Source organism: Sabethes cyaneus, chromosome 3, assembly GCF_943734655.1.
Source record: "Sabethes cyaneus chromosome 3, idSabCyanKW18_F2, whole genome shotgun sequence".
NCBI lineage: Eukaryota > Metazoa > Arthropoda > Insecta > Diptera > Culicidae > Sabethes > Sabethes cyaneus.
In genome coordinates, this window is record NC_071355.1 from 24,495,579 (window position 1) to 24,518,425 (window position 22,847).

Here is a 22,847-nt window from a genome sequence, read left to right on the forward strand (position 1 = left end):
GACCCATCTGGTTCGAAACACGAAATCGAACGGATGAGTCTTTACTGTATCTTTATGGGCATATTATTTGCCAAATAATTGCTCAATTGTTCCTGTCCGCCCAGTGTCCGACGGTGGAAATGGTGCCTATTCTAAACCATATGATGATGATGTGGGCACCATAAAACATCACAGCACATAAAAGGAAATGTGCCAAAAACTAATTTTATTTATTCACATGCTTTGACTGGTATCTGCTTTGTAGCAGAGTTCATTTGGCTGTTCAAGAGTTCATGGCCGTACTTGAGATGTTGCCCACATCTAAATATGGATTATTCACCGCAAAATCATGAAAAGCAAGAAAAAGTGAAAGTTATTATCAACCAGTTTTCATGTCACAGGAAGCAAATAAAATGATTTTGCTACAAATTAAGATCGATTAATTTCAAAAATTGCAATGTTGCGATGACGCGTTGATTTCATCCGCCTGTCTTATTAATATCCACGACAAAAATTTAATGCGCATATGTCGCACAACTACGAAGACTGTTAAAAATTTATTAATTATTGTATGGAATATTTTATAATGGTCGCTATAAACCAAAGCAGGATGATTTGACAGTAAAACTATAATTTTTCTGCTCACGGATGTATTTTCAAGTTAACAAAAGTCAGCTTTGAATGATTTAGTTTTTTATCAGAGCTAGTTGTACGATTTAAAGCTTTGCAGCGAAAAGTTTCATTAAATTATGCCGGTGGCAGTAAAACCAGCTTGCAGTGAAAAACACGCTTTCTGCAGAGCGTTATTAAACTATTTGAGCTCATAACCTGATTCTTAGAGGCCTAGAACGAACCCGAGAAATGTATGAAAAGAGTCTAAAAAGTCCAAGTAGAGTCTAAGATGAGTCCAAGTAGAGTCCAAGAAGAGTCTATGAAAGGCTTAAGAAGAGTCCAACAAGAGTTCAAGAAAATTCCTTGAAAAGTGTATGAAGAGTCCAAGAAGAGTTCAAAAAGTGTTTGCAAACAATTCAAAAGGAGTTTAAATAAAGCATAAAAACAGTCGACAAATAAGTTCGAAAAGAGGTCTTATAAAAAGTCCAAGAAAGCCCAATAGAGTCTTAACTTAGTGCAAGAAGAGCCTAAAAAAAGTCTCCAAAAACAATTAAAAAATAGTCAAAAATTGAATTAACGGTCAAAAAACACATCAAGAAGCGTCCAAAATGTGTCCAAGAAAAGTTCTAAAAGAGTGCACGAATGGTTCAAGAGGAGTCTAAGAATAGTCCAAGCAAAATCCAAGAAGAGATCAAGAAGAGCCCAAGAACTGTATAAGAAGATTCGTAGAAGAGCGTTAAAATTATCCAAAAAGTCTAATTAGAGTTAAATAATTAAAAAAAGGCAGGAAAGAGTTCGGTGAATTTAAAAAACACCCGAAAATAGTGTAAAAACAGTACTAAAAGAGTTTAAGTGGAACCTAAGTAAAGTTCCAGAATAGTCTATGAAGAAAAAATTCAGGGTTTTATTGAATTTTCTCGGTGATGGAGCCTAAGTATTCCATCACCGAGAAAAATCAATACGGCCATTGCAAATTATTTTTTAGTTTATGTCACTCCCTTGCAAATTGGTTTGAAAAATCGGGGGGCAAAAAAATAATTTGTAGAATATGAGGTAAGTTTTTTATATAAAATCAATTGTCTGTGGGCTCTACAACCTGAAAAACTCAAAAAATGAGCGTACGAGTTGAGTTAGCGCTTCTAGCACGAAACAGAAATGGAAATTCAATCAATGAAATTTCCAAAAATCGTCCAAAAAAATTTCTTTCATTTTTGTCTTATTTTTCGTAGATTTTTGCATGGAAACTAATAACGTATATATTAAAAGAAAGAATAGATTTGGTTTTCACGTTGAAACTTTAAGTAAAAATACTTAAAACCCACATTTTTTTGCTCGATTAAAAAAATCTCTTTGTTTTTTTTCGCCCCCCTCCCTTCAGCGGTCCAACACCGGGAGGACAAAAACTTTTTTAAATATTTGTAATGACCTAAAACCTTGAATTATAATCGCACGATGGTTCAAACAACGAAATAAAATAGTCTATGAAGATTTCAAGAAGAATCCAAGCAGAGTCCAGCAAGAGTTCAAGAAGAATCCAAGAAGAGCCGACGAATAAAAGTCAAATAAAAGTCCAATAAGAATCCAAGAATAGTCCCTGAACAGCCTAAGAAGAGTCCAAGAAAAGTTCAAGACGAGTTCAAAAAGTTTTTGGAAACAATCTAAAAGGAATTTAAAAAGAGTCAACAAAGAAGTTCGAACAGAGAACGTAGAGTCCAAAGAGACTCCGAAGATAGTCTTAAACCAGTGAAAGAAGAGTCCGAAAAATGTCCAAAAGCAGTACAAAAATAATTTAAAAAGAATCAAAAAGGAGTTCAAGAGTAGTCCAAGAAGACATCAAGAAGAGTCCAAAATGTGTCCAAGAAAAGTTCTAAAAGAGTCAACAAAAGATTTCAGAGGATTCCAAGAAGAGCTCAAGAATAGTCCAAAATCTAAGAAGATTCCATGAAGAGGCTGAAAACAATCCAAAGAGCCTAAAAAGAATTAAAAACAGGCGATAGAAAAAATCATTACACATACACACACACACACACACACACACACACACACACACACACACACACACACACACACACACACACACACACACACACACACACACACACACACACACACACACACACACACACACACACACACACACACACACACACACACACACACACACACACACACACACACACACACACACACACACACACACACACAGCCATTGCTCAAATCGTCGAACCCTATCGATTGGTATATGTGACTTGGCCTCGGATCAATTTCGTGTTTTTCGACCAATTTTTAAACCTTTGTTATAGTATAACTAGCTGACCCGACAAACTTCGTATTGCCACAAATTAACCTGTGTTGTACATAAATCATGAATCTCGGATGATCTTTGTCACAATCTCGAGTTTTGCAAGCCTCCCAGTGGACGGCGCTTCCGATGGCGGGTCACCGGCAACACTCGCGACCGTCTCGTCCTGAATGATCTAGTATTATTATAGATAGTTTTTGTGGTCTTGTATTGACTAATGTTTTATGGAAGAGTCTCGAATTTCTCGAGTTCGATTAGTTTTTGAGTTTCGCAAAAATTTCTGTTTTATTTGTATGAGAGTCCATATCCCCCTACCACAGGGGTGAGAGGTCTCTAACTATCGTAAAATGAATTCAAGACTCCAAAATCTCCCACATGCCAAATTTGGTTCCATTTGCTTGATTAGTTCTCAAGTTATAAGGAAATTTGCATTTCATTTGTATGGAACCCCACCCTCTTAAAGGGGAGATGGGCCATAACTCGCTTTCTAAAGAAGAGAGGGGTCTCAATTCACCATAGAAAAAAATCTTGCGTCCAAAATCACTTACATGTCAAATTTGGTTCTATTTGCTTGATTAGTTCTCGAGTTATGAGGAAATTTGTATTTCATTTGTTTAGGAGCCCCCCCTCCTAAAGTGGGTAGGGGTCCCAATTCATCATAGAAAAAATTTTTGTCTCCAAAAACACCCACGTGCCAAATATGGTTCCATTTGCTTGATTAGTTCTCGAGTTATGAGGAAATTTGTATTTCGTTTGTATAGGAGCCCCCTCTCTTAAAGTTGGGAGGGGTCCTAATTCACCATAGAAAATATTCTTACCCCCGAGAACTTTCACATGCCAAATTTGGTTTCATTTGCTTGATTAACTCTCGAGTTATGAGGAAATTTGTATTTCATTTGTATAGGAGCCCCCCCTCCTAAAGTGAAGAGGGGTCCCAGTTCATCATAGAAAAAATTTTGGTCTCCAAAAACACCCACGTGTCAAATTTGGTTCCATTTGCTTGATTAGTTCTTGAGTTATGAGGAAATTTGTATTTCGTTTGTATAGGAGCCCCCTCTCTTAAAGTTGGGAGGGGTCCTAATTCACCATAGAAAATATTCTTGCCCTCGAAAACTTTCACATGCCAAATTTGGTTCCATTTGCTTGATTAGCTCTCGAGTTATGAGGAAATTTGTATTTCATTTGTATAGGTGCCCCCCCCTCCTAAAGTGAGGAAGGGTCCCAGTTCATCATAGAAAAAATTTTTGTCTCCAAAAACACCCACGTGTCAAATTTGGTTCCATTTGCTTGATTAGTTCTCGAGTTATGAGGAAAATTGTGTTTCTTTGGTACAGGAGCCCCCCCTCTTAAAGTGGGGAGGGGTCCTAATTTACTATAGAAAATATTCTTGCCCTCGAAAACCTTCACATGCCAAATTTGGTTCCATTTGCTTGATTAGTTCTCGAGTTATGAGGAAATTTGTATGGAAGCCCCCCCTTTTAAAGAGGAGAGGAGTTTTAATTCCCCTTATAAAGAGGGGAGGGGTCTCAATTTACCATGGAATAAATTCTTGTCACCGGAAACACCCACATGGCAAATTTTGTTCTATTTGCTTGATTAGTTGTCGAGTTATGCAGAAATTTTTGTTTCATGTGTGTGGGAGCCCCCCCTCTTAGTGGGGGAAGGGGTTTCTAACCATCACTAAAACCTTTCCTGGCCTCAAAAAACCCCTACATGCATATTTTCATGCCGGTTGGTTCAGTAGTTTTCGATTCTATAAGGAGCATACAGACAGACAGACAGAAATCCTTATTTATAGGTATAGACAAAGGTAAAAATGCAAAAAGAGCCAGGAAGGAGTCCTAAGAATTCAAAAAGGCCCTGAAAATAGTGTAAAACAGTGCTAAAAGAGTCCAAAAAGGGTTCAAGAAGAGTCCAGAAATAATTTAAGAAGAGCCAATGAAGAGCCAAATAAGAGTTCGTGAAAAGTTTAAGAAGAGTCCAAGAAGAGTTCAAATAGAATTTAATAAGTGTCTGGAAACAGTCCAAAAGGAGTCTAAAAAAGAGTACAAAAAGAGTCAAAAAGAATTTTGGAAAGAGATCGTAGTGTCCAAAGCGATCCCGAAAAGAATCTTAAACCAGTGGTAGAAGAGTTCAAGAAAAGTCCGAAAATTGCTCAAAAACAATTCAATAAGAATAAAAAAGAGTTCAAGAATAGGTTACATCGAGAAGCGTCCAAAATGTATCCAAGAAAAAATCTTGAAGAGTGCACGAAGAGTTTAAAAGGTGTTTAAAAACAGTCCAAAAGTAGTCCAAGAAGAATTAAAGATAAAGAAGAATCCAAAAACTGCCAGATTCTAAGCGGTGTTAGAGTCTACTAATAAATATCCAAAAAGTCTAAATAATCTAAAAAATTTAAAGTAAGCGTGGAAAGAGTTCCAAAATCCAAAAAAGAACCAAAAAGAGAGTAAAACAGACCAATGTGAGTCAAGATGAGTTCAAATAGAGTTCAATAAGAGTTCAAGGAGAGTCTTAAAAGAGTCCTGGAAGAGTCCAAAAAGAGTCTAATAGGAGTCTAAGAAGAGCATAAGAGATCAAAGAGAGCTCGAAGAGAATTTTAAACCGTTGCAGGAAGAGTCCAACAACAGTTCAAAAACAATTCAAAAATAATCAAAAAAGAGTTCATGAATAGTCCAATAAGACACCAAGAAGAGTTCAGAACATGTCCAAGAAAAGTTGAAGAGAAGAAGTAGAAGAGTACACGAAGGGTCCAAAAGGAGTCTTAGAAGAGTTCAATTCCAAGAAGAGTCGAAAAACTGTTTAAGAAGATTCCAAGTAGAGTCCAAAAAGTCTAAAAGAGGTCATAAAAAATCTAAAAGTAGTTGAGGAAGGGTTAGAAAAATTCTTTTTGGGTTCCGAAAAGACTGTAAAAGAAGTCCTAAAAGCATCCAAAAATAGTCAAACTGTTTAACTCTGTAACTGAGTGCAAACCGATTGTCGACTTGGACTCGAAGTCGAAAGTCGAAGAAAAGCCCAATAAACTTCCAAAACGAGTCTAAGAAGAGTCCAAGAAGAATCGAAGAAGAATCGGAGAATAGACCAAGAAGTGTTTGAAAACAATCCAAAGGGAGTCCAAAACAAGTTAGGAAGATATAAAAGAGTTTACAAAGAGCCCGGTGAGGGTCCTTAACCAGTGTAAGTAGAGTCCGTAAAGAATGCAGAATAAGTTCAAGTTCAAGTTAAATCCATAAAAGAACAAAAAGAGTTGAACCAAATAGAGTTCAAGGGGAGTTTAAGAAAAGTCCATGAAGAACCCAAGAAGAGTTCAAGACAAGTCCAGAAAGAAAACAAGAAAAGTTTAAGAAGAGTCCACGAAACGACTCACAGGAGTCTGAAATAATCGAAAAGGAGACTAAAAAGAGTACAAGAAGTCTCCAAAAAGAGGTTTCAAAAAAGGGAGGGTTCAAAAAACTCTAAAATGAACCAAGAATAATCGAATAATCTAAAGCAGGGCCCAAAGAGAGAGAGAGAGAGAGAGAGAGAGAGAGAGAGAGAGAGAGAGAAATCCATGCTAAAGGAATCCAAAAAGACTTCATGACAAGTCCTAGAGGAACCTGAAATCAATCCAAAATAGACCCCTTTTGGAAGAGTACAAAATGTTGTCACGAAAAGGACGAAGAGTCCAAATAGAACCTAACGAGCCTAACGAGATTTAAACCAGTGCCAGAAGTGTCCAAAAATAAACGACAAAAAAAAAGTTTAAAACATCCAAAAAGAATTAAAAAAAATCCAAAAAGAAATAAAAAGGTGTCCACGATAGGTCCTAGAACAGTCCAAAGAATCCAGATGAATCCAAAAAGGGCCCGAAAACAAAAAAAAATCTTAAAAGAGTTCAAGAAGAGTCCAAGTAGATTCTGAAAACAATCTTTTTGTTTTAAAAAAGTTAAAAAAATCGAAAAAAGCCCGAAAAGGGACCGATGAGACCAAAAAGAACCTAAAATATGTCCTAAAATAGAGCAAGAAGAGCTTAGCATAGCTTGGGTAGACTGCCCGTAGTTGCACTCCATGATTGGCAGAACCAGTAAGATTGCAGAAAGAACCAATTGAATGGTGCTTGGGAGTAGCATGACATTCTCATTTGGCAAGTGCTACTGATTCAACTCGTTGAAAATTGACCAATAACAACACCGGCCACGACCAAAAGGCTGTACTACACTGGAAAAGGAAGGAATATAGGAATATTAGTTCGATACTCGTTGATGTTAGAGACCGCGGGTACCACTGAATCTCACCAAGTGTCACGGGATAGGTTTTTTGCTAGTAAGAGGTTCTAAAATAAAGTAAGTAGAGTAGACAAAGAGTTCAAAAGAAATCCAAAAACCGTCAGAAAAGTCCAAAAAGAGTCCAAGAGAAGTTCGCGAAGAATCGAAGCACAATAAATTGTCCAAAATGGAAGAGTGAAGATTGGAAGACTAGAATAATGGAGGAATGGAAGAATGGAAGAATGGAAGAATGGAAGAATGGAAGAATGGAAGAATGGAAGAATGGAAGAATGGAAGAATGGAAGAATGGAAGAATGGAAGAATGAAAGAATGGAAGAATGGAAGAATGGAAGAATGGAAGAAGGGAAGAATATAAAAATAGAAGAATGGAAGAATGGTGGAAATGAAATTTTAAAGATGGAAAACTTCAATAAGCTTATCTCATTTCCCCACAATATCGCGAATACGCACGCATTCTCCGCTCGATGCCACGGAATGCCAACTTTGAGGTATTAACTTGCATTAAGAAACAAAGAAAGATTGCGAAAAAGTCTAACATGAAAACATTACAGGTCAGTTGCTACTACTACTAGTTTGCTCAAACTAGTAGTAACTGTGAGTGATGTATGAGAAAATCGGAAAAATTTCTTTAAAGTTTTCTGAGAAAATGGAGAATTTCGAATTTTAAATATTATTTTTGTTAGAAGATCCATAAAGCTATGCTTGTATACAAATCTTTATAGATTCTTCGGTTCAATCTTGTACGATAATTTTGAAAGATTTCCTTTGTTTCAAATATTTTCCTTCAATAAAGCTATATTGAGCAAACTGCAGTTTTCCTAAATAGTTACGCCAAAAAGTATTAGTAGTATTTTCTTAGCGACGTTTCGAAAAAGCAAAACGATGATTCCATTGCTATACCCACTTGACAAGTGTAATTGAAACATAAAGAAGAGGTTTTGCTTGGATTTTTTTCCATAAAAGCTCGCAAGAAGTTAACAATATTTTTTAATTTCATGAGAAAGATTCACTAGGTAACTATACAAACAATGTTCAAATAAAATATATACAATTGGTCTATATATCATTCGAATGGTATGCGTGTGAAAATCCATTCAGAATTATTCAGTGTCATTATTTCAATGTCCGATTTAGTTTTCAGAGAGTAGACCAACAGGTGTAGTGAAAAGAAATTCATTATTTTTGCATGAAATTGAAAGCTTTCTTCAGCATACTTAGAATAATCCGATTAAGACAGGTTCGATATTTAGATGCCATCTCGATGATAATTCTTCTCTTTATCTCTTATATAGAGCTTTTTAATCCCAATCACTTCTTTTCTTGCAAATTTGTCACCAGAGAATCTTTTGCCATAGACAGGAACAGATAATAGTCATTTGGTGTTCGATACGAAATATGTGACGGATGCATAAGACCCTCTTGGTCTAGCACCTGGGGCTTCTCGTTTGTCACTATCGATGTTTAAAGGAATCCTGATGCCTTTTTCTGGTCTAGGATTGTTAACAGTACGAGTCTGCATTAGGAGTTGGGCGCAGGGGAGCAGTGTATAGTAGATGAGTCCCTGCAAACTGCTTTCGAATATATTCGAAACAACTTTGCCGATAGTCCTTATTATGTGCAATGTTTGAGTGCTAAAGTTATCTGTTGCAAAACACTGCTTATTTAATTTTTTCAATGATAATCTCTCAGACGAAGGAAAAGGCAGCATAAAGTAACACAACATAGGTTTTCAAATATCTGACTTCATTAATAAATCAACACAAAAATATGAAGTTGATCTAATTGATTATTTAGCTGGGAGGAAAATTTGGTAGAGTTTTCTATGAACTTATTTTGCTGATACACCTTAATATAATTATAATGTTTTATTATAACAATAGTCTACGTAATTGAAGTATAACAATAGTGTTAGGCAAAAGATATGAAACCGGAATACGGAAACGATTACGAGGGCATCATGTCTTTGACACCAAAGCTGTTATCAAAACACGCATATGCCAAGCAACTTGAAACACTTTGTTTTCCAATGGTCCGCAAACCTTCAATTACAGCTTATTTTTCGAAATATCGTTTATTCAATGATAAACACGAAAAACTCTTTCTCACACCCATTATTTTCTTTATTACATGCGAACACACATCTAATGGTGACGCCATACGCGTTACCACGAAATGGCTCTGCTCGATGAAAGTGTGAGAAATAATAATTAATCGATACTACTAGCCAGCCAGTGTGTGATTATCGCATTAGTTGGATAACTTCAACCATTGCTTTTAATATTACTTTCCTAAACCATAACCATAGATAGCATCGTTTGCTGGAGTTGTTAATCATTCTAACGGCGGCGGTGAAAAGCAACCGCTCTGTCTCTCTCTCTCTTTTGCTCTGCAGCGATGAACCGCGTGAACATTTTCCAGGGTTCACAGGCCAAACGGATAAAAATTAGTAGTCTAGAACGATAATCATAATCATTCTTCATACGACTAACTAGGCATCGCTGGCCGTGGCACAACAGGAGAAGATGGCACACGTTTCTATTCACAAGGAAACAGTCGCAGCGCATGGTACCTAACCGCGGCCGGAGCTATCCCCGTTTGAGCGTGCATGCGGAAAAAGTGGTTCGTTGTTTAGCTCATAAATGCTTATAATGGCTTATAATGCCACATAGGCTTATGGCAGCATCGGACCGGCACCGGGTTGAAACTACACCGGTTAGGAAGCCATTCCTGTGTTTCAACAGCAAACAGCAAAAACCACATACCCGCGGCTGTTTCTGCCTTCTGCCTAGGTGGCACCATTGCAAACATCCGTTTTGGAGAGGAATATATTGCAGATTACGTTCGAGACATTCCGGGGCAACGGTGCTGCTGACTTTTGAACCGTTGTTGACGCCGTGATCTAAGCTCGACAGTGTGGAAACTGTGGTCATAGATGTAGATGTAGTTGTCCGTTCCGACGATCGGTTCCCGCGAAGCAGAGTCGGTAGGTACAGATGTCAAAGAAAGGATTTTGATTGGTGCATTCAAATCGGGGTCCCTTAGGCGGTCGATTATAAAGAGAGTCCGTCCACATTACCTGCTTTGTCGGTGTCGTTTTTCCATCAGCTTCGACGAGGTCAAACCGCGCTGTTGGCTATGATCACGTGGAAGTTCGGGACAGGGCGGAGTGTATTGCGTAATGGATTGCCTCCTGCTCTTCCTGCTACATCACCGCAGGCCTTGTTTTGTTAATTATAAATATGTTGACGTTGAAATAGAAGGCGGGATTTTTAATCGTGGGGGTGGTAGATTTCCTAGTATATGTTTCAACGGGTTTTGGCTGAGAACTGGCGGGCACGAAATCGGTAGGCGGTGGATTTTAGCTGGGACCGTTTTTTGCCCCGGAAATCTGCGAAAGTTATTAATTTTTGGAAACTTATGTTTAATTTGACAGTAGCTGCCGGTGACGACTATTTAATTAACGTTGCTCACGACCCATGTCATCAGATTTGGAGACAGAGTTTTTTCGGGGCATTTAGGGTTCTAGGTCTGAAATTTGAGTTTGTGTCTAATTTCTGGTGGATAACTTTATTAAACAAATTGAACAAATGTAGCTCTAAATAGGTTTGGTAAATATCCAAGAACAGAACGGAAAAAAGTTGTCAAACTGAAACAGTGAAATAGTCGTACAAAATCTTCAAAATAAGAGTGGAAAACAGAAGTATTAAACCAGAAAACTCAGCTGAAGAAAAAAATTGAAAAGGAATAAACAGCAGAGAAACGAGCAAGCAGAATAGAAGGACCGGGAGAACCAACGATTCGCATTAGCAGAAGCACAAGGAGAATATAAGAACCGGGGGAACAGAAGAAGTGGAAGAACAGAAAAACCAGGAGCACTAGAAGGCCCAGACATAAAAAAAAGGTGGGGCACCTTTCTTCTGGGAGGAAGAATTTTGCCGGTTAAAACGGAATAATCGTAGGATTACGTATTATTAATCACTAAAATACCGGCCGATTAGGTCAAAAACGTCGGACTTTCGGGTGTATTTGGGTTTAAAATCAAAGTTGAAATTGGAGCCAGTGCTACCGATAATTCTGTGCTTCCACTTCTTCTGTTCTCCCGGTCCCGGAGAACACTCCCTGTGCCTCTGTTCATTCGAATCTTTGGTTCTCCCGGTTCTTCTATTCCACTTGCTCGTGTAACGGCTTAAAATTGGACTTGAAATTCGATTTCTAATTGTATTGGACATTAAATTAGACTTCAATTTGGACTAATTTGACCCTGAGGTAGCACTTCAACCCGCACATCGAATTACGCCGAAATTAGACACGAAGTTTTACTACTTTACACGAAATTACATTTGAAATTCCTGGTTTTATTTTCTCGAAGTAACTAAACTCTTTGTTATTCCGTTTTTTCTCTTTTTCAGTCCCTTTTCTCCACTTTTTGTTCCGTTTTTGCTCCTCTTATGTACCGTTTTCTTGGGTTTTGCTCTCACTTTCCATTCATTTGTTCTCTTTTTCTCCAGTTTTATTTTTTTCTGTTTCAATGTTCCATTTATCTTCGTTCTTGTCCCATTTTTCTTAATTTCAGTCCTGTTTTTCCTCATGTTTTTCATTCGCTTTTTATTTTCTTTCCTGTTTACCACCTTTTCTCTACTCTTTTTCTCTTTTTTTTTGTTTCTAGTTTTTGTCTTTTTATAACTCTTATATCTTTGCTTCTAGTTTTTTGTCTACGTCTGTTGCATTTTTCCTTTTCTTATTGTCCCGTTTTTTCGCCTTTTTTTCTGTCATGTTTATACTGTTTTTGACTCCCTTTTTTCCGTTTCTTTCTGGTTTTCCTTGTTTTCGTCTTTTTGTTTTTACACTCAAGTCGCTTTTTACGCGAAGGATACGTCCCGCGTAAATCAAAACCGCATAAATTCCGAAATTCGCGTCAAAAAAACCGCGTAAATTCCGAAATTCGCGTAAAAAAAGCCGCTTAAATTCCAAAATACGCGTAAAAAACCGCGGTAATTCCGAAATTCGCGTTAAAAAAACCGCGCAAATTCCGAAATTCGCGTAAAAATAGTGGCGTAAAAAACAAACCGCGTGAAAATTCGCGTAAAAGGCGACTTCAGTGTATATTTTTCTTTACTTCCGTTTTCCAGTTAATGAGGGAGAAAATGTGTTTTTTTGCGAAGAACGAACATTGGATGAACTGGGAAAAATGATATGCAAACTAATCGGTTGTCCAGGCTACTGTTTTTCTTTTCATCTTATTTTGTCCCATTTTCGCGACCTTTGATTCATCTTTCTGCTTTTATATCCCATTTGATCTTTTATTCCAGGTTTCTCCGTTTACTCCATCACATCACTTTTCGGTTTTTCTTTCCCGTAAAAGAAGAATGTTTTATTTTCTGTTTTCTCTTGTTTTCTGTTCCGTCTTCCGTTTCTTGATTTTTCCTGAGTACTGATTCTCCTCTGTTCTTTTTTCTTCCGATTTTTCACGTTCTCAGGTTCGTTTTTCGTTCCTCTTCTTGTCTCGTTTTTTGTCATTTTCTGTCCTGTTTCAACTCTTTTTCTATGTTTCACTACCGGTTCTCGTCTTTTTTCACTTTTAACGACATTTTATATCCATGTTTCGTTTTCGTCTGTTCCGTTCTATCTCTTATAAACCACCTGCATCTCCTCCTCATTATTATCTTCCTGCTTTTCCTGTCCTTTTCTGTCATGCTCTGTTTTTCCTTTCCGTCTATCCCTTTTGTCTTCCGTTTCCATTTTTTCTCGCCATTTTTTCAGCTCCGTTTTCCCCTTTTTTCTCTATTTTCCTGCTCCCGTAGTTTCTGCTTTCCTTTTCCTTCTTGTCTATCCGGTTTTTTCTCCCTTTTTGTCCCGCCTTTTCTCTTATTCTGTCCAGTTTATCCTCATTTTCTTCAATTTCTGTATTTTCCTCATTTTTTCACTCGTTCTTAATCTTTTTTGGTCCAGTCTCCTCGTGTTTACCTCGTTCCTCCTCCTTTTCTCTCCCGTGTTCTTCGTTTTCACTTTTTTTCATGTCCCGTTTTCTGTCCCTTTTTCGGTTTTCTCTTTTTCATGCCACTTTTTATTGGTTTTCTCTCTTGAATTCTTCCTCTTTTCTTTGTGCTTTTTCCGTCTTTTCCGTTTTTTTCTGCTTGTGTGTTATTTTTCCTTATTTGCTTCTTTTTCTGGAGAGCAGCGCGGGGCGAGGGGTTACCTTTAGATCCATTGATGGACTCGCGCATCTCTTAATCTGCTAAGAAAAGTTACTAACATTTTTAAAAGGAACTGTTTGGTTCATGAGATATAAATTTTTAAATCAGAGAAATAGTTAAGAAAACCGAGTTTTACAGCCATAACTCTGGAATAACCAATAATGTTAACTTGAAAATTTGATCATTAAAAGATTAGAAAGATGACAAACAGGAAAAAAAATTATTTCAAAAAATTTCCATGTTCCGGAACATACTTTTCCGACTTTTCTTTGGAGTTTTTCACCGTCACTTAATTAAAGTTGGGCTTGAAAATTAGTTAAAAATGGATTTGAAATCGGACATGAAATTAAATCTGAAAATGGATTAAAATCATAATTGAAATTATAGACTTGAAATTGAACATTGAGTATTGAATTGAATTGTAATTGGATTTAAATTGCACTTGAAACTATATTTGGATTTCGATTAGACCTAAAATTGGACTTGAAACTATTTATACGCAATTGATTTACTTATCGCAAAAAGTGGCCGATTGTATTAAAAACAACTGGGTTACAGAAATTATTTTGTTTAACATTAACATTTTTCGCAGCACAACCGGGAGAACAGAAGACCTTTGAAAAACCGACCAGTACAGAAGAATCGAAAAAATGGGAGAAGAAGAAGAGCTAACGAACCGGAAGAACAGAAGAATGGAATGACCGGGAGAACAGAAAAAATGAGAAAGCAGAAAGCCTGAAGAAAAGAAAAATCGAGGGAAAAACGGGAGAATAGTAGAACCGGGACAACACAAGAGCCGTGAAACAACAACAAAACATCAAAACAGCAAAGATAACAGAGGAACCGGAAAAATAAAAGAGCTGGGAGAGCAGAAAAAAGTAGAGAACACAAAAATAAGTACAAACAGATGAATATGGAGAACAGAAGAATACGGAGAATAGAAAAATACGACGAACAAAAGAATTTAGAGACTAGTAGAAAATGGAGAACAGAAGAATACGGTAAACAGAAGAATATTTTTCTTTTGAACGGCCTCCAGCACTACTTGGGCTAGATGGGGATACACGGAAGAATGTAAAGAACAATATAATACGGAGAACAAAAGAATCTAGAGAACAGAAGAATACGAAGACCAGAAGAACCGAGAGAACAGAAGAACCGGGAGAACAGAAGAATCGGGTGAACAGAACAACCGACAGAATAGATGCAACAGAAAAACTGAAAGAAACATAAGAATCGGTAGATAGAAGTACCGAGAGAATAGAAGAACTAGAAGAACCGGGAGAATAGAAAAAGTAGGAGAATAGAAGATTCGGGAGAACAGAAGAACTGGAATAACGGAAGAAGAGAGAAAACAATGGAACAGGGAGAACAGAAGAAACGAGAGAACCGAACTACCGCGAGATCAGAAGAACGGAGGAACAGAAGAACTGGGAAAACAGACGAACTAGAAGAACGAAGAAGCGAGACAAAACAAGAATCGTTAGCTCAGAAGAACCGCAAGAATAAAAGAACCTAGAGAGCAGATAAATTAGGAAAACAGAAGAGCGGAATAATCGGAAGAACAGATAAACTAAGAAAACAGAAAACTCAAGAGAACAAAAAAACTAAGAGAAAAGAAGATCCGGGATAATTCAAGAACCGTCAGTTCAGAAGAACATAGAAAACCGAAGAGAACCGGGAGAACAGGAGTACAGGAGTACGCACAGTACATTACGTAGAATGCGTAGAACAAAGAAAAGAAGAATACGTAGAACGTATACAAATATGTAGAACAAAATAATAGAAGAATAGGTAGAACAGCAGCAAAGAAGAATACGAAGAACAGAAGAAAAGAAAAATATTTGGAACAAGAACAAGAAAATACTTACAAGAGAGAACAAACGGAACAGAAAATCTGGAAACACTGAATAATTTGAAGGCAGAATAATCAAAAGAATAGAAAAACCAAGAGAACAGAAAAACCGGAAGAACAAAAAGAACAGAAGAACTGTAAAAGTAGATGAAGCACAAAAGAACCGAGAGAACCAAAGAACCGAGAGAACTTAAGAACCGGAAGATTAGAAAAACCGGCAGAATCGAAGAACCGGAAGTACAGAAAAATCGGGAGAACAGAATCGGTAGAGCCAGGAAGACAGAAGAAGTGGTAGAAAAGAAGAAAAAAGAAAACCGAAGAACTGGAAAATCATAAGAACCGGCAGAACAGAATAACCGGAAGTACAGAAGTTTCGGGAGAACAGAAGAATTCGGAGATCATTAGAACCAGGAGAACAGAAGAACTGGGAGAACAGAAGAACTGGGAGAACAGAAGAACTGGGAGAACAGAAGAACTGGGAGAACAGAAGAACTGGGAGAACAGAAGAACTGGGGGAACAGAAGAACTGGGAGAACAGAAGAACAGAAGAACAGAAGAACAGAAGAACAGAAGAACAGAAGAACAGAAGAACAGAAGAACAGAAGAACAGAAGAACCGAAGAACAGAAGAACAGAAGAACAGAAGAACAGAAGTACAGAAGTACAGAAATACAGAAGAACAGAAGAACGAAAGAACAGAAGATTGGTTTTTCAAATGAGAATCGGAAATATTGACTTGATTCCACTTTGTCTGGTTTTTACGGCTTTTATCTGTGTGTGTCTTGTTCAAGCGACGCGTCAGTCATCCTTATAAACATTAACTCAGAACAATTCTGTAGAATCATTACGTCGTCCTTAAAGGGTTTATAAACCTGTCCAAACGTGCAAAATTATGCACCTAGCTTATAACGTTAGTTATCCGCCTTGGGATACAAGCTCCCTCGAGTGTAACTAATGTAGCTTATCAGTGTCTATAAATGTCACTTTATTTGCATATGGCCGAATGAATATGGATATGCATAGAGACTATGTCATTCACACTGTCTGATGTGAGCTGCTGCTGCATCTCCTGAAGAAAGCTGAGCAAATATTACAAAATAAAGTAGAAAGATGACGTAAGTTCATGCTTAGGTCATTTTAATGATATGCTAGCAATTTGCTAGGCACCTTTCCGAATGTTTTATTGCAATAAAACATAGTTAGCACGAAGAAATGGAACTTTAAGTTCAAGGCTTTAAGTACTAACTGCCAATAATAACATTTTATTCTGACGAGTCCATTCACTAAAATATCGATCAATCAGTGCTGGCTATTTGCACTACCTTTTCTACTAAATTTTTTATTGGTTGTACATAATAACAAAAGACGAAACTTACCGTTCGGTTGCCCAGGTTTTTCACTTTGCAAATCAGCATCACGGTTTTGCCCACCAGACCGGTGATGTTGGATGGAATCGAAGCGGTGTCGAAGTAAGGCCCCGTTCCCGGTGTGGGCCACTCCTGCAGGAAGTCGGTTCGAAATTTACGCGAGGAGCCTACCAGTTCGCCTGAAAATCGAACAGAGAAACAGTGCACGTGTTACTTAATAGGATTATACAACTTTCTTGTAGATTAATGATAGCATAGAAGGTATAAGTTTATAATTTTCTTATTTAAAAAAAATTAATAAATCATGAAGAAGCTGCATTATATCGTAACTCTGTCTTAAGTTTCGCTAATGACTGTGCTCCAGTTCCAGAGCCAGTTGGAATTCATAATATATTCGGTCGAGCGTTCAACCCGCCCTCCAGTGTGTACCGAAGTGAATTGAGGTTTCCACGAATCACAACACAAACAGCATGTTCCACAATGAAGTGTACTGTAAATGAAATCGTCCCACTTCCCGCACTCAATTTCCTTCGTTTTTCATAAGAAATGGGCTGCTGGGTGAAAATTTTCATATCCATACATACATACATACATACATATTTGTTTTTCTCAGATTCCTGTGAATATTATTTGCTATTTTTGTTACCAGTTCCATTCCATCCTTTTGTTCTCCTTCCCAACTAACCAACCAACCAACCAACGAAGAACCAAGCATGTCCTTAGGAACGTAAACCTTCTTCAACTTTGGGTTTCCTCAACGAGCTGCCAGTCCTCTTTTACCGGTGTCCCTAATAAGAACGCAACGACCGACGGTACGGTGCTGCGATGATGGTGTGCGGGTGCGTGTGTTTGATACTCAAAGGATTTTCCGCTGAAAGCAACTTCTCTGAAAATGAGAAGTAAATTTAGAATGCCCGTGTGATCACGTACCTCTACAGGGGTAGGGGGAGGAAAATGCTGAAGCGCTTCGCACGATGGAACATCTAACTTGTTTGGGGTGTTCGTAAAAGACAAATTACGCTGTTCTGGGGCTGTGCTTTGTCGCCGCGATGAAGACATCGTCGGTCGTGTCCGCGCGGAAGATAAACCCCTGTATGTTGGGAGACGAATTCAGACAGCAGCCAGCAGCAGCGGTGTCACGTATCCCGTAGTAAGTTGTCTAGATTTATCTAATTTCGTAGTCACGATGATGTAGCATCACTGGATAGAAACTTGCGGATTAATCCTATTCGGATGGCTGAACAAGACGTTTACCGTGAAGTTAAATTATAAGCGACAACCGGGCTGATTGAGAGTGCGAGCTTTTGTTGTAAATATCACCGGAGAATTGGAGGAAATTAATTATTTAATATATAAGTTTACCAGCGCGCTGGAAAGTTTCGCTTGGTGTCTTATTTGCTGGTACACCGGGATTGACGCTTTTCGGGACGGCCTCTTGTTTCGGTTCGAAGCAGAGTTGTTAATATTGATACGCTACCAATTTAATAAATGAAAATATTGACTACTGCTTTGGGGCGTGAATTATAACTCAACTGCTCGGTTTTGCTTTATGACATTCCGAACAAACCAGGCGGTTTTCCACTGTTTGCAAAAAGTTTATAAGCAGTGGAGCATTATGGCTATGCAAAAATTTGATTTAATTGAACTTAATTTTAATTGAACTGCTGTAAATGCGTTTATAAATTAATTAAAAGTTCAATTTAATTAAATTGTAAGTGTTCAATTTGAAGATAATATGTTTGCCTTCGCGCGTTAAGTCCAAAAACATTAGTGGTAATATTTTCTCGATAAATAGTGCTCCATTCCCAAAAAGTCATTTCGCAGAACCTACCATTTCTTAGAAAATTTGGTTCTAAATTGAGCCAACTTCTTAGAAATTTATTTTAAACTATCTAGTCAAACGTCACTAGCCCGAATGTCAGTAGTTCTAATAACATTAGCTCGACTGTAACTCACGCGGTTTGAAGAAACTTAACTGTCCAGTTGTAAATCGTTACGAGGACTAAGGGTTAGTAAACCTAGCTAAACGAATACACCTGAGAAGTGTTGCAAATAAAATAATTTGAATCAACGGAAGATCTTACAAGTGAAACTTGGCTTGAAAGTGTCGTCCCCATTCGCTAATGAATCTGGTTGGTGTACCGCATAGCAGTCACTTGGGATCCATTTTGTTTATTTTGATGTTAAGAAACGTTACTACTGCTCGTCGAAGTCGAAGCGTCTTTTAGAGGGAAAAGTAAGCTCGACTTCCAGCTTGAATGCGTTATTGAATCTTCTTACATATATTATTATCGGCGGTGACCAGTGAACTCGAATAAACCACGTCCGGTTTATCGCCGTCAATATAGTCACGGTCCGTGAAAGGCAGGACCGGTGCTTCTCTTAAGTAAAACAAGCAGCTGCCTGGAGCAGGGCTTCGACCGATCCTTTTTTTCTACCGCAGTCACACCAACGCGCATTCAAGTTCACACCGTCCGTTTAGAGGTTGAATACGAACGCTATGCATAACACAACTGGCAGTTTGCTCAGTCAAACGCCGATCGCACGCAGCAGAATGAACGCGCTCTAAAATTTTTTGACATTTTTGTTTCGATCAAGTTGCCTTTACCGTTTGGAGCAGCGAATGACTGCAAAACAGTCAAATGACTGGCAATCACCACGTTAACGAAAAGCAATCGCACAATCGTATGATTAATACCACAAAAAACAACCACTACATGTGCATGGAAGAAGTCGGTCGGACTCCGTCCAATACAAACGAATATTTTGCTTGCGTCGGACCGACGTTCGGGTGACAAACTATTACTGTGAGCGATTTGGAGACAAAAAGAGAAACGAAAAAATACGTCACCGTATGCTTCCAGTCAGTTTGCAGTTTATATTCTCAAAGCGCAAAGCAAAACGGGAGATCGACTGTTTGCTTTTGCTGAGATGCCGCATGAATTGTAAGACGGCAGCAGCGCAAGCGGGAGATTGACTGGATTCAAAAAACAGTCAAATGATCGTTCAAAAAGCGGAGTTTGAATGCGGAAAGTTCGCATTCACGGCAGTCACATTCAACTTGCGATCCCTTTTCAAGCCCTGGCCTGGAGCGCCACTTCGAGGGGGCGCCATTTCGCCTACCTTAAAAAAACTGTAGCATTAAATAAATAAGTGGTTGATATAAAACTTTCTTTCTTCTCCTTTAGCACCATAAAGCCGGGATGGCAAGTGGTATAACTAGAGTTACTCTCCACTGTATTGGATCTGTATTGGTTGGTGAATTTATGTTTGGTCAACACTCGCGCCTGTGTATGAGCGCCACGAACCAAGCTGGCTTTTGATGTTGGGCTTGTCGCTCGACTGAATAAAAACCCGCCATTTTAATTGTTTCCAAACCAACATATGCGTACATGTATGAGGCCCTTAAGGCCGATGAAGGTCTAGAAGAGAACAGATTAACTGCACGGTTATCCGGTATTCTTGCGACTTGACCGACCTGTTGTACTCTCCCAACTTTTGACAAGTGCACTTTGAGAATCATTCCAAGTAGTGCTTGCAATGCATGGTTTCTACACCTACGCCTTTCTTCGCTTAACGTTTGCGCTCCACCTCCTCCTGATGCAAATCTATTGGCAATAAAACACAACAATCAAAACACTCAGATAAACGTGGTGGGAAAGTGGCATTCATGATATTAAATTATTTAGAAATTTTTCGGGAGAGATTTTCGAATCTCTTCAGAATCCGCAATCAGCAGATTCATCTTCGATGAAGTAGCAAGGTATGAGGAAGAAGTTTCTGAAGTAACACGAAATATGAACCGAACTTTTTCGTTTTTGAAGGTTTATCATTCTAATAATGGGTTTCAAGAAACCGACAATTATTCAAAAGAAATGTGTTGTGAAGCCCGCACACGCGTACTCGTTCTAATGAACAAACCGGCATAAGCATTCCTTTCGGACTCCCGCTCTTGTTTATTTATGCACTGCTACGACTTTTGCGAGTGTGTATTTAGCTAACATCCACGGTCGTCGCTCTCGCACGTTATTGCAGCGTGCAGTCTGAGCAACTGATACCGATCACTCGCGAGGACTTGCACCCCCACTCGCGTGTAGAATCGAGAGCATAAGATGTATCCCAGTGTAATGCTAGCCCTCACGGGTAGCTGGCTGCTCACGGGTTGTTCGCCTCGTGAGTAGTTATGCAGAAAGACGCTACGAGACCGTGCGTTTGCGAGTGTGTAGGTAGTAGAATGTCTGCACTCAGCAACGCCGGCTGTTTTTTGTTTGTTCTGGGGGCGCCATTTTGAGAATTTGCGTGTAGCTACAAATTGGCTAGCGCCGACACTGTTGGAAGATGTACGTTATTTTCTCCGGTGCCTCTTCCTGCCATATATTTGATTTTAGAAGCATTGATTTGTAACGCATTCACCCTAACCGCCGTTTTCAGTCTGACGTAGATTGACTCCGCCATCCCAAGGGTTCTAGTAATGATGTCAAAGTCGTCTGCTGAGGCTAGGAGTTGGCTACTTTTGCTGAAGATCGTTCCTCTCGTTTCGATGCCCAATGTTGAATAACATACAGGACAGTCTATCCCATTGCAGCAATCCACTGCGCGATTTGAAGGGACTTGAGAGTGCTCCAGGTAAGTTGATAAGCCGCTTCAATTTGTCCGGAAAACCGTTCTCGTGCATTATCTGCCGTAGTTGTTCGTGCTCGACTGTATGTGCTGCCCTGAAATCCCTGAAATTGGTGAGTTCTGCCGGAAGTCAGTCCTTTCCGGTGGTTTTATTATCGGCGTCGATTCTTCAGCTTTTCAATTTCTCGGTATTATTATTTGAAGGCACTCCAAGGTTAACTTTCCTTCCGTCTCCTTCTGCTATATCGCCATTGAAATGCCCATAGATGAACTGCTTCCACCTGTTGACTACTTCGCGCTCGTTTGTGAATAGGTTTCCCTCCTCGTCCCCACACGTGTCAGTTTTCGGTGTCTATCATTTACGAGATTGATTCACCTTCTCATAGAACTAGCGCTTGTCATTAGCCCGGAAGGGTTGTTTTAGATCTTCACAATCTCTATCCTCCTTCTGGCGCTTCTTCCACCTCAGAATCGTTGTTAACACATTCCGCACTCGTTGATACTTGGCCAAATGCTCACTTGTGGCAATGCTCAGAAAGTTTTGTAAGCTTCTTTTTCCTTCCCATCGCACAATGGGCAAAAACGAGCTCCTAATTCCAAGAAATAGAAGCCGCTGGTTTGGAATCTTACAAGATACCTTTTTCCATATAAAAAAAATGCAGGAAATCGACTGGTGATGGTTTCATCCTGCGCAGGCTTCGGGAAGTGGTCCATTTTGCCCTATTTTCCCCAAAAATCATGATAAAAGCTAATTGAAAAGTATAAAAGCTTATTTTCCGCTCGTGAAACGAACTCAAATAGCTTCCAAATTTTGTTAAAACATCAGAAGAATCAAATTACATCCATGCCATACTGTGTGAAATAGAAGAATAGTCCATTTTGACCAATTCACCCCCATATACATAGATAAACTAATTAAAGCGATTAAAACTAACTCAAAGATAAAAACAGTCTTCAAAAAAATGTGTATTTTATCATACTGAATAACTTTGGAGAAAAGTTAATAAAGAAATCAAGAAAGCAATAAATCAATTGGATGCGAAGTTATTGTGCAGAATTGATTTTTAAGTGTACTTGGACGTATTAAAATAAAAACAAAAGTTTGTATCACCCTGATAGATGAATATAAGATCACCTTGATAGCTTGAAAAGATGCGCTGTATTTTATTTATAAACTTCTCCAAAGATACCATCGTTGAAATATTACGATTTTTTTACGCAATAGCAAATGAATGCAAAAACAAGATCTAGGAGAGAATCAGGCAAAACGAACCGATTGTGAATTCATCACGGTACTAAATCGATGACAATCAACTCTCTTGATGCCTTTTGAGTAAATGGGTACTATTCAAGTTTATTCCCCTGTCTTTGAATTAGTTTTAATCGCTTTAATGAGGTTTTACTATGTATTTAGGAGTGAATTGGGCAAAATGGACAGAACGGAATGGATGGGATTTGATTCTTCTGATGTTTTGACAACATTTGGAAGCTATTTGAGTTCGTTTCATGGGCGGCAAATAAGTTTTTATACTGTTTGGTTAGCTTTTAACGTGATTTTTGGGTAAAATAGGGCAACATGGACCAGTTCCCGAAGTTTGCGCATTTCCCGCATTTGGACAAACCAATCATTTCGTGCACTCGAGGTTTGCTTACCTAG

The 22,847-nt window shown here is 38.5% G+C and overlaps 1 protein-coding gene across 1 annotated transcript in view; it reads right to left on the reverse strand.

Moving 5' to 3' along the window:
• Positions 1–22,847, reverse strand: part of LOC128739390 (probable cytochrome P450 4d14) — a 278,111-nt gene that overhangs the window by 26,115 nt on the left and 229,149 nt on the right. The window contains exon 3 of the mRNA XM_053834873.1: positions 16,580–16,749. Coding sequence (XP_053690848.1) covers positions 16,580–16,749 — 170 coding nt within the window. The remainder of the gene's footprint in view (positions 1–16,579; positions 16,750–22,847) is intronic.